Genomic DNA, 13555 nt, shown 5'->3' with positions numbered 1-13555 from the left:
TGTGTGTGTGTGTGTGCGTGCGTGCGTGCGCGCGCGCGCGCGCGCGTCCTTTCATTTTTTTTCTATACATTTTTTGATAAAAAAAGTTATATGTTTTTTAAATTTTTTAAATCGAGATTTAATAGTTTTAAAATACTGGTAAATTTTAAATATATTTATCTTACATTTGATTTTGTGAAATGATTTTTCCTGTCATTTTTTTTTAATTATTTGTTTTTATTAATTTTGCTTTAAAAGCATGGATTAAATATTTATCAGATATTTTAAAAATATTTAAAAAATATTTTTTACATATATACACATTAATTGAATCAATACTAGAATAATATTTATAATTATATGTAATTTTATCTCTTTTAAAACTTTTAAACTTTTTTTGTTATACAAATCATTTATGAATTATTTTGTTTATAAATCAATTTATATAAAAAAATATTTTGTTCTTTGAAGTTTATTAGTTATTTTGTTCTTCCAATTTCTAAAAATTTTCAAAATTAATCTTTTATTCAGTTCAAGTTAATATGTGTTTTTTGAAACAAAAGCAATTTTAGTATTGTTTTTTTTTATTTTTCTTTCTTTTTATTTTTATTTTAATATTTTGATTTTATGTTTTCTTTCTTAATTCTTTATTTATTACATTATTATTATTATTTATGATTGAATTTTAATCTGATTCTTCTGACATTATTGACCTTATTTCTATTTTTATATTGAAAAAATTTTCAATTATTTCCATCTTATTGAATCAATTTTTATTAAATCTGTGAAATAAATAAATTATCTTAATCAAAATATAAATTCAGTAAATACATTATTATAATGAAATTATGTTATATATTATTTATATTATTAATATTAAATTTATAAATATGTCATAATTTTATATAAAGTTAACTTAGTTATTAGACAATATAAAAATTTGTAATTATATTTTTTCACACAAATCTTAGAATTATAATCAATTGATTTATATTATTATTGAAATGAAGATGAAATTGGTCTGAATAAGTATGAAAATAATAATTTATGTCACTGCTTACTTCACAATTATTTGATAAAAAATTTTTCCTAATATAAATATATAGATCAATATTACATAAAACAAGTGAAAATCTCAATTTTTTTGATATTATTTTTCTTATAATATTACTTTCATAATTAGCAATATTATTATATTATTATATTAATTAGCAATATTATTATATTAATTATTATATTATAAAGATCACCGTCATAGATAAAGATATATAAAGAAGTTAATTTTTATTACTATTTATTAAGATTATTTCCCAAATTTTCTTTGAATATACATTATATGTTAGATGTTACTATTAAAAAGTTACTATCTATATAGATAGGAAATATTTTTTTAAAATTGTGTTCGAAACAAATTTGTTTTATTTTTTTAAAAGATAATTTTACGAATTATTGCGCATCTGAATTTTTAGATGTTTTAAGAATATTGAAAAATATTCTAAATATCTTCTATTACAAAATAACAAAATTTCGGTAATTTTTTTTATATACAACCAATTTTAACATATACATAAGCATTTTCTTTTTTTTTATATAGTTATTTAATTTTTCAATTTTCATCTGTTAAATATTTAAACTTTGCAAATGTAACACTTAAAAGATTTGCTGCGAAATTTTTATTCTTTTAATATTTATGGTCTTTTACATATAAACCAATCATATTAGACATCTTTATTGTTTAGATTGTTTTTTCGTATTTCTTTCACGAAAATACTATATTTATATTACATATAATCTATTTATCAATTATTTTGGAAATATTATAAAAGATCAAATCAGTTTCTTCAATTATCCAATAAAATATTAGAGATAGATTATAATAGAAATAGTAAGATTGCGAATTCATTTGATATTGTCTTTTTTTAATGGTAAAATAAAATAAAATTATAAAAAACAAATATAAAATACAATATAGCATATGATATTAGATATATATAGATGAACACAATAATTTTTATATCTTGGACGACGAATTGATCTGTTAATAATTATAAAAGATAAAATTCTAAAAAATAATGATTATTTTAGCTTAAGAATAAAAAGAATTTTCTATTAGTAAAATTTCTAAGAGTAAAAAAAATTGATAATTTTTATGTCATAAGGACAAAGTTTTGATACATTTCAAGTATATCAAGTATATGTGTATTATACTTATATTGTTATAGTGATATTTATATTCGGATGAAATTTGTAATAAATATTATTGAATGTGAAGAAAATAATGATAGCATTAGATGTAACAATATACAATAATATATTACAATTGTTATCATACAATGAAAAAATGCAAGATCTGTATTATTAAAAATTTTCTATGTTTACTCTTTTTCAAATAATTACAATTATTATCATTTCTTTTCATTAATAATGTTGGATTTATTTTAATTTTTTATATATAAAAGATTATTATAGTATATATAATAATATAAACATATTTATTATATTTATATTATTATTTGTATTATATTTGTATTAATTTTTTATATATTTCAATATATATTATATTTGTATTAATCTCATATATTTAAATAGATATTTTATTATAGACAATAATATATAAACATAGAATATGTAAGATTGCAAAGATATATAATAAGTTTCTGAACCAATAAAATTAAAATATAAATTTTATGTTTATTCATGAATATGTTACAATATATTTTAATAATGAGCTTTTTATTTATAGAATAAATTCCTTTCTGAATGAAGTATTTTTAACTGCAAATGATTAATTTTACTTCTATATTTATGCAAAAATAATTATTTTTCTTATTATAATTATAGCATTACTATATATTTCATTAATACTAATTTTTTTTCTGATTTTTTTTTCTCATGTTAATAATTCATTGGCTTATAGCAAAAAAGAAGATATGAAAGAGGACATGACATCATTTAGACTATGAATACACAATTCCTTGAATAGAATAGTTCAGGAAAAAATCTTGAGGAAAAGAAATAACATGAAATTGAAAAATTTACTTAAAAACTTTATGAAAACAAACTTAAAATAAAAAAATTTTTAATTTGAGTTGAGTTTCATTTGATACATTAACATTATAAAAAATTTATATGTGCTTGTCTTTTACAAATTCATTTATAAAACTTGAATATTTGGTTGATTATTAAATGATTTTAGTTTCAGATCTTTATTGAGAACTACTTTTTACATATTTTTACATATTTTTAATATACAATTTTTAAATATTCAATAAATGATTTTTTTTGCTATCAAAAATATGAATATTGATTTCAAATAACTACTATTCATAGATTATACATAGATACATTCATAAGTTAAAGATATAAAACAAATCATATGCATTATATAATTTTTATATAAAAAAATTATGTAATATATATTTACATTTTCATTTGTTAAAAATAAAACTAAAACTCTGCTTTATGTTTCTTGTTGTGTTTATTTTTTTAATTCAGAAAAATTATCTTTATTTTTATTGCAATGAATGCATTTTTATTATTTTCTTTTCTTTAATTCTATTATACTTCTTCTATTAATCACAATTTTGATATTAAATTTTTTTGTGCATTCAAGTTGTAGTTTCTATATAATAATAAAAGGATTATAAGTTGCAAATAAAATTAACAAAATCTTTATCATTATTAAATCGTCTATAATTTTCTCAACAAATTTTTGTTATTTTTTGTTTATGTATATCTAGTTTTGTCTAATTAAAATAAATCTAAAACATAACCGCTTTTAATTTGAATCGAGTTAGAATCAAATTAAAATTTATATATTAACGTTGATTTAAATGTTAAAATTGAAATGAAAATAAAAAAATAAATTGTAAATAATTTTTTTACATATTTTAATTTTAAATCATTTTATTTTGAAAAAGAAAAATTTAGAATTTTTTTGTAACATTACCACAAGTCTCAAGATTTATTCTGTATTTGAAGATTTTTAATAAAATATTTTAATAAAATTTTTAATAAAATTTAATATTCTTTTAGTGTCTATCACGATTACAAATTTGTTTTGTAATCAGCGCCAAATAAATGATAGGTTATGAATTAAAATATAACTTAATCTATTTTTGATGCAAAATTTGGTATAAGATTTGATACTAAAATCGATTAATAATAACAATAGGTAGATATACTTTTATAGCCAAACTTTATAGAGATTTGATATCAATTTAGTACTATGTAACCAAATTTCTTTTCTTTACTAGGAAATTATAAAATGAGTAGAATAAAATTTACTTACAAATATTTGATAGATTTATGAACAGTTTCATTTATTTTAACCATTTTTTACGGTAAGAAATTATTATAACATAAATAATCCCTAAATAATGAATTGCTTAAAGAAGAATGAAAAATAAAAATCAAATAAATTAATACTGCCATTTAATTCTATTATTGTGTAATTAATATAATGTTAAGTTTAGCTTAAAATATTAAATCTTAAATTAATAAATCTTTTAAATTAAGAGTTTTACTTTATAAATTTATAAATTTTATAAATTCAATTATAATATATATAAAAATTAAATTTCACTGTTCTTTAAAGATTAAATTAAAACATTATTATTATTCTACATTTGAATTATGTTTATATTTTTATTATATTAAAATATTTTGAGTTTTTTATCTTTAGCATTATTTAAAACAATGAATAATTATCGCGATCCTTTTGGTTTTACTAAACAAACAGCCACTTTATTACGTGGTTTGAATGCATCTGAATTGATACCAGAATGTAAAAAAAGAAATATATCAACTGATGTGTTACATGAACTCAGTGTGCAAGAACTAATTATGTTAGGTAAAAATTGAAAATTTTTAATATATTTTTGTTAAGTAATGAAATTAAAAAAAAATGTTTCATTCATTTTTTCTAAATAAAAAATTCAAAATTTATTATCTATGATTATATGTTTATAATTATACTTGTAAAATATATTCTATATCTAATCTAAAATTTCAATGTAGGCCTTAATTCTAAAAAAGCAGAAGAATTACAAAATATTTTAAATATTGAAAAAAGAAGATCCAATATTGTAATAACAAATGTTGAAGACAGGTTGAAAATTATTTTATTATGATATTTTTTAAAAACTATTTTTTTGCAAAAATCAATAAAATGATTAACTTAATCATTAATCAAATTAATTTTATTAAAAAAATTAAAGATTAATTACAAAATTATTTTTTTAGGATTGAACATTTTCTTCAAATAATTAAACATGGAGAACAACAATTTTCTTTAATACAAGCTCTTATAGCATATTGTCGATTAAGATTGATAAAAGAAAAAATTAATATTTTTGTTGATCTTAATAAGTGTTTGAGTGCTTCTAATGTATTACCTATTTCTATTGATGCAACATTAACAGAATTAGAAAAAGCAAAGAAAAATCTTTTTGAACTTGAAGAATTAATTTTAAGGGTATGTCTTAAGTTACATATATATATATATATATATTTTATAATATTTTATATAAGTTGATAATATATATTTTAATAAAGTAATTTTTTTCTATGATATTTATGTAATAATTAAAAATATTTTAATTTATTTTTTACAGTCAGAGATAAAACCAAAACATAATAATATCCAGCAAATTTGTACTTTTATTAGTGTATTAGGATTAGTAACATTTGTATTATTTAAGATATATGTAACTTAAACAATATGATATAAGCACAATTTACAAAAAACAACAAATTATTTCTTATTATTTTTAAATTTTTTTTAATATTTGCTTCTAAAATAAAAAAATTTTTTTTATTTTAATGTATTTTATAGTTTCAAATGATATTAAGTAATAAAATAATAAAAATAAATATATAATAAAAAATTGAAAATATTAATAATGAAGTATGAAGATTGAATTAAAAAAAAGATAATCGATTTTATTATCATATTTTATTAAGCATATCAAATTCTCAATTGATGCTGTTTTTCAAATCGATTATTATTTTCATTAAATAATAAATAATTTTAATAGTAATAAATGGTATTATATTAAGTGTATTACTTATTGTAAATAAATTTGTATAAATTTTAATCTTTGTGTTTTGCAATTATTTCTATAAAAAATTCTATTCCAGTTTTTTATCAATTTTTATCAATTTTATACTTAATGATTATTAAGAATTAAATGAAAACTTAATAATATAATTTATGTATATAACTGTGCTAATATATATATTAATGTAAATTCATATTAATTAAATTAAATGAATAATTTTGTGATTGAATTAAATTTTGCGATTCAATCGAAAAGGATCGAATTCTCGATTAATTTACGTTCCATCCACCCGAAGCGCTCTTGTGAAAGGATCCACCCTAAAAAATTGAGTAGTGGAGGTAGAAAAGAGAATTTTCTCTCAGCGCATGCGCGCTTCCATTAGCTTCGAGCTTTCAAATTTCAGCTCAGTCGCAATAAGATGGACGGTGGAGCGTACGGTGGAGGAAAGGCAGGAGCCCCTTTCGATCCTATTGCCTTCATTCAAAGGCCTCAAGTTATTCTAAAAGCTATATGTTTGGTAAGTTTTTTCCTTGAATATATAATACTTCGTTTTTTATTTCTATTGATGTTTTTTTAAATTAAAACATATATCGATTTTATGCGACGAACATTGATTTTAAAGAGTAAACCACCCCCACCAGTTTGACACGATGGGGTTTTATTGATTTTTCGCAAATTCCTGTGATAGACCCCATAGAAAGAATATATAACTCCATATAATTTTTTAATGATTTTTGAATATATTTTACTTTAATTTTTCTGTCATTTATCATCATCAGATGAAAAATTAATAAATAATTCAAATAAAATCTTTCATCATAATTATCATAAGATAAATTTTAGGTTTAAGTCATGAAAATGTTATATGATTTTTGAAGCAATTTAGAATTAAAAAAAAAAATACTAATCACTTATAAGACATATTAGAAAATATATTTAGAGATGGATTTATTTAGATATAGATATGAAAAGTTTGAGTGACAAGAAGAATAGTGACAACGAATGTAAGTAAATAAGTAACGAAGTAAGATATCAATATTAGTACGAACAAACAATGTAGATATAAAATGAAGTTCTCTCCGAACAATTTTAGTGAAACTTGGAAAAAAATTAATAATACAAAAGTGACCAAAAAAATAGATAGTTTGATGGATTTAAGTAATTAATTCATAAATAAATACAGATTGAATTTAAAAATAATAAATATATATAAATTTTTAAGTTTATAATTATGACTTAAAATATAAAGAAGAGAGAAAAATTATGTCAATTGATATGTCATAACAAAAATAATTAATAATTATATAATTTTAATCTTTGTAACTTATAAAAAAAAGTAACTTACTTTAAAAAAAAGTATATAGTTATAATTTTATATTTATTTTTCAAATATAATTTTTATAATATTTAGAAAATAAATTATATTATTTAATAATTTAATGAGAAATAAATTCTTTTATTAATTTAAGAAATTTCATTATTTTTATAATATATTATCCAGTTTACAAAGTTCTTATTAGTAGAATTAAAATAAAAATTAAAATAAAATTAGAGTCTTAATTAATTTTTTTAATCTTTAATTAAAAATTGTAAATATTGTTAGGTAAATTAAAAATAAAAATTTAAGCTAAATTGAAAAATTAAAAAATTAGCAATTCAAAATTTTAATGTCATTAAATAACTTGAAATTATAAATTTTATTAAAAATAATGTAAGAATATATATTATTTTAATCCTTATGTATATAATTATTAAAGTGCTATTTTATTTACTTTCATATTATATTATATTGTATTTCTTTATGTTTGTTTATTTTTATTTAATTAAAATCTCAAAAATTTTTTTATTTTAATTAAAATTTATTATTATTAATTATTAATTTAATTTTCAATTTAGCTTTATTTGAAGTTTTTTAATAAATTATGAAATAATAATTAATTTATGAAATATTTTTATAAATTATTATATAATTTATAATTATATAATTTTTATTATTTTTATAAAATAATTTAAAAAATATTTCATATTGCGATTGTAATAAAAGAAATAGATAAATAAAAATTTTTTTTTTTAATTATTTAGTTTTGTAATTATGATGCTTTTTTTTGCGATTTTCTTAACTTATTGCTATCTTAAGACAGATCCAAACGAAATCGAAACTAAATTCGATTTTATTAACAGTACATAAAAAAAAAAAAAAAAACAAGTATTTCATGGAAAATCAAATGAAAGATTAGTTTTAATGCGAAAATTTTAATTTGAATACAAAAAAGAAATTTTCTTATAATTTCTTATAATATTGAGATAATTTAAATATTTAATTAAATAGGATTTTTAATTTCTATATTGGTATCGATTTTATATTATTTGTTAAATATATTGATGTATAAATAATCGATTAATTTTTGAAGAATTCAATCATAAATATGTAATAAAGTATGATAAAAGTATTATATGATGCATATAAATTATAATTTAAAAAATAAATAAAAAAAGAGTTCAAATATATTAAATAATTTTAGTTAATAATTATTATAAAATTATAATAATTATTATAATTATTATAAAAAAATAATATTAATTATAAAATTATATATTAATTATAAATACTATAATTGATAATATCAAAAGTAAATGAAAATCAATCCATAAATTAATTGGATAATAAATTATTTCATCATAAACAATAATCATGAATAAGTTATTTATTATTTAAAAATAAATAGTTTGTTTTATAATTTATAATTTTTTGATTCTAATTTGTAAGTTCTAATTTATAAGTTATTTTCTATTTTTTCTTTTCTTTTTTTGCATATATGAATTATTTCAAAATAAATTCTTTTCTTTTTTTTATTTACATATCATATATTAATAAATTGAAAAAAATGATATTTAATAGATATTTAATAAAAAATAAANTTCTATTAATTATTCTATAAATAAAATTAATAAATTTAAAAAATTTTAAGGACATATATAAAAATATATAAAAATAAAAAGTATAATAATAAAAAACATATATAAAAATATATATAACAATAAATGCATATAAGATTAGTAATTGTAGTAATTCTAGTAATTAAACTATTCTAAATAACTCTATTCCAAATAAAATTAGAAAAAAATTATAGAGGAAAATATTATGCAATTTAATGCTTTATCATTATAATTATAGAATCAACTTGTATATCATATTATATAGTATATTTAAATATATATAAAAAATACAATATAATTTTTATTTTTATATTAAAAATAATTTAAATTAGACTATAAAAATTATTTAATTATTTAAATTATTATTTATTAAATTAAATATATAATTATTAAATTAAATTTATTTAATTTTAATTTTAATTTTTTAGCTCTTCGCAATAATTGTATTCGGATGCATAAGCAACAAAGGATACATAAAAAAGGAAGGCGGAAAAGAGGTATGTCTTTATAATGAAGATCATAATGCTTGCAATTATGGAATAGGAATTGGAGTGCTTGCCTTCCTCGCCAGTATCGGATTCCTTGCTGGCGAATATCTCTTTGAACAGATGTCTTCTGTTAAGACTAGAAAACATTTTGTCTTACTTGATTTAGGGTATGTATTTCTTATTTTAAACTATAACAAATTTCTAAAATTGTTAAAACTAAATTGTATATATGTATATACAGAATATATGTATAGAATATATTCATGAGATTTTTTGAAGAGGAAAAAGTAGAAAATTTTTTTCAAATTCTAGAGATCAAAATAAATAAAAATTATATTGTAGATTTAGATGAAACAACCTTATTTTATCTTCAAATAGAACTTGTATTGTTTTACAAAAGAATATCATTATATATGATATGATGGAATTTGTAATATCATTATATATGATATTACAAATCTCTTTTAGATGAATCCATTTCCTGAATTCATTCAAACTCATCTTGAAATTTCTTGCATATTACATAATTTGATACAATTAGATTTTTTTCTTGAAAAATAATATAAAAAATTTTTTAAAATGACTTATAATTTAGGAAATAATTGCATTCGAAGATTAAAATAAAATATTCTACATATATGTATTTATAATAATTATTTGTAATATAATTTTAACTTTTATTTTCGTATCATAATTTTTTTAATAAAAATTAAAAATTTTAATTCTTTTTAAAATTGCATGGATTGATATTTATTATTTAAATTACTTATAGGATTTTATATATTTTTTTTTCGATATTTTTTAATTGTAAATAAAATATATTCAGTAATGACTCATTCATAAGAAAATTCATATTAATTGTATGATATATAAAAATACGAATAAATATTTTTACAATGAAATTTTAAAATGATTTATATATCAATTTATTTTTGTTTTGTTATATTAAAAAAAAATATTATTATTAAATGAGATGAAAAATTTTAATGATAAATAATTATAAATGAATTTATAAATAAAAAAATGTAATTTAAGGAAATAGGATAATTATTGATATCTTTTTGTTTTTATATTTTATTTATATTTTATATTATATATATATATATAATTTACTTATTAATTATAACGCAAATTATATATATATATATATACGAATTATTTTTTTGAAAGTGATATAATTATTCATATATTTAGATATTTAAGAGTTTATTGAATTATTATTATTTGAATTAACTGAAAAATATTGATATTGACATTAATAAATTCGGATAATATTTTTAAATTATAAACATGTTAAATTTTATATAATAATAAAAAAAATAAAACAGTTTTTTTTAGCTACAAATGGACTTATTTAACAAATTTTCAAAAACATAATCAATTTATATAATTTATATTAAAATATAAATATTAAATTAAAATATAAATAATTAATATTTAATTATAAATTATAAATATAAATAAATTAATATTAATATATAATTTATATTTTAATTGAAATAAACTTTTTTGAAATATATTTTTTTAATATAAAAAATAATTAAAATGAAGACATATAAACGTAAAATTGATTTTATTAAGAAATATTTTTAGTTATATTATATAAGAATTTATAATAAATAACTATAAAAAATAAAATATTTTATTAAGATAAGTAATAATAGTTTTATTCATATTTCAATTTTTTTTATTTTTTTTTTTAACCTCGTGAAATTCATAACGAGTAAGAAAGAATAAAACGATAGTATTGTTATATTTTTTGTTATAGATTTTTTTTGAAGTTCTGTAAAATATAATTATTTTGTTAAATTTTTTAATCTTTCTTTTTCTAAAAGCAGGACTTACTTTAAATTATGAATTTTTTCCTATAATTTTTGTATTAAAATAAATGTTATAAAATTCATTACTTTTAAATCTCATCAAACTATAAAGACTTTAATGGTGATACATAAAGAATTTGTAATAATTAATAATTAACATGATTAAAAAGTTGTTTTAATTATTGTTTTTTACAAATGAACTTATATCATTAAAAAAAAAATATTTTTATAATAATATTTAAATTAAATTTTGAATTTTGAATTTATAAAGATATACAATATTAATTCTATTATTTATAAAAGAAGTTATTCATAATTAACTTAGTCTTAGTTAATTTTAAAATTGGACTTATATCACTTTAAAAATAAATGGCTAATTTTAGTTTTATCGTTTATTATAATAAATTATATTATTATAAATCATATTCTTATAAATCATCACTAAATATTTATAAAAAAATATATTAAATTAATAATATTCAATCTCTAATAAAAAAAATCTCGATAAAATCTCATTTAAAATCAAAAGTTATTTAATGATTTAATAGGAAATTTGTATTATAAAATATTGAAATAATTAAAGCATTATATTTTAATGTTTAGATTCTCTGGTTTTTGGGCATTCCTTTATTTTATTGGATTTTGTTACTTAACCAATGCTTGGAATAAATCAGAAACACCGAAAGATAATTATGGAGTGAACAACGTTCAAAGCGCTATCGCTTTTTCCTTTTTCTCCATTTTTACTTGGGTAAATTAATCAAATACTTTTATTTTATTAAATTTTTAACTTAATAAATCAATGTAATGATATAAATAAATTTTCGAAATATTAATTAAATTCAAATATTTATAAAATTAATAATTTTTAAATCATAGAAATATTTTGATATTTATACAATACAAAAATTTAATTATATAAAAATAAAAGATTACAATAAATTACAGAATTACAAAAATATTATTTATTCTTAATTTAATATTTATATACATGTAATAGGCTGCCTGTGCATGGTTCGCGTTTCAAAGATTCAAACAAGGAACTGATGCTGCATTTGCACCAAGTTATGAAGCAGATCCTGTTGGTGGAACAGGATATACAAGTTATCCTGATGCGACTGATACTGGTTACCAAGAACCGCCTTTTGGTCAACAACAACAACAACAACAACAACAACAACAACAACAACAACAACAACGGATGCCCGATTTTCGAGCTCCAGCTTATTAACTCTGAATATAATTTATCACTATCGGTAAAGTAAAATTTATATTATTTTTTAATTCAAATCAATATTTTATATTGATAATATTACGAAATTATTGTTAAATTAATTAATATATTTTATAAAGAAAGACTAATTTTTAATAATATTAATATTTAAAGTTGTAAATTTTTTTTACCTAACATAACAAGAAATAATTTTTTATTGCATGTTATCTTTTTAGACACAACGTAAAAAAACAATAAGAAAAGAAGACAAAAGCTCTATAAAAAATCTATAATGATTGAGCAATGTCGATAGAGTAAGTTATAATAATATAACATAGTGAATGAAAGAAAAAGAAAAGATGAGTAAATAGGAAAAATAAAAAAATTAGAAAAGAAAAACAGAAATAAAGAGAAAAAAAAAAGCAAGAAAGAGAACATGTATGTATGTAAATATAAGATATTAATATATTCATAAGATATATATTTTTTGAAGAATCGATTTTCGAAAGACCAAAATTTATATAAAAATGTTGATTGAGATCATTTATTAAATTTTAAGCAATTTAAATTCGTAATAAATGAAATAAGGTAAAAATAAAATGTGATGGCAATGTAAAGAAGACAGAACAATCTCATTGTTTTTTTCATCTCACTTCATTGTACAAACTTCAATTGCTTATAATTTATGATAAAGAAATATTAACTGATATTTTTATATATTAATTTTTGTGTTTATTTTGGTTTTTAAAATTGATTCTTGAATATTTTATTTCTATCGAATATATTATTATTGACAATGAATATATTAACATCCTGTATATGAGTATGTACGTATACATGTGTGAATATGAGAAAAAATAAAAATGTATGAATGTGTAGACGCAAAACAACAAAATGTTACTTGTTAAAACTGTGCTTCGTATTGCTGACCACTTATAAATCTCACATCTAAAAATCAGTGGCATAAAAAAAGAATATTTAAAAAAAGAAAACATTGGGTTACTGCCCTTGCTTAAAAACTTAAGATCGAAAAATAAATAAAAAAATAAAAGAAAA

The 13555-nt window shown here is 17.3% G+C and overlaps 1 protein-coding gene across 1 annotated transcript; it reads left to right on the top strand.

The window, feature by feature from the left end:
• Positions 1 to 4291: 4291 nt before the first annotated feature.
• LOC102676988 (synaptogyrin) lies at positions 4292 to 12756 on the top strand (the record flags this gene model as incomplete). Its single annotated transcript, XM_006624902.2, has 9 exons — positions 4292 to 4322; positions 4664 to 4831; positions 4999 to 5089; positions 5224 to 5455; positions 6445 to 6558; positions 9407 to 9633; positions 11890 to 12037; positions 12287 to 12542; positions 12736 to 12756. Coding segments are annotated over 8 exons (1242 nt in total), but the record flags the coding sequence as incomplete, so codon positions are not given.
• Positions 12757 to 13555: the final 799 nt, after the last annotated feature.

The sequence above is a fragment of the Apis dorsata genome, unplaced genomic scaffold (assembly GCF_000469605.1).
Source record: "Apis dorsata unplaced genomic scaffold, Apis dorsata 1.3 scaffold_1177, whole genome shotgun sequence".
Lineage (NCBI taxonomy): Eukaryota > Metazoa > Arthropoda > Insecta > Hymenoptera > Apidae > Apis > Apis dorsata.
Note: the sequence above shows the minus strand (reverse complement) of the source record. Positions and strands in the feature narration are given on the sequence as shown.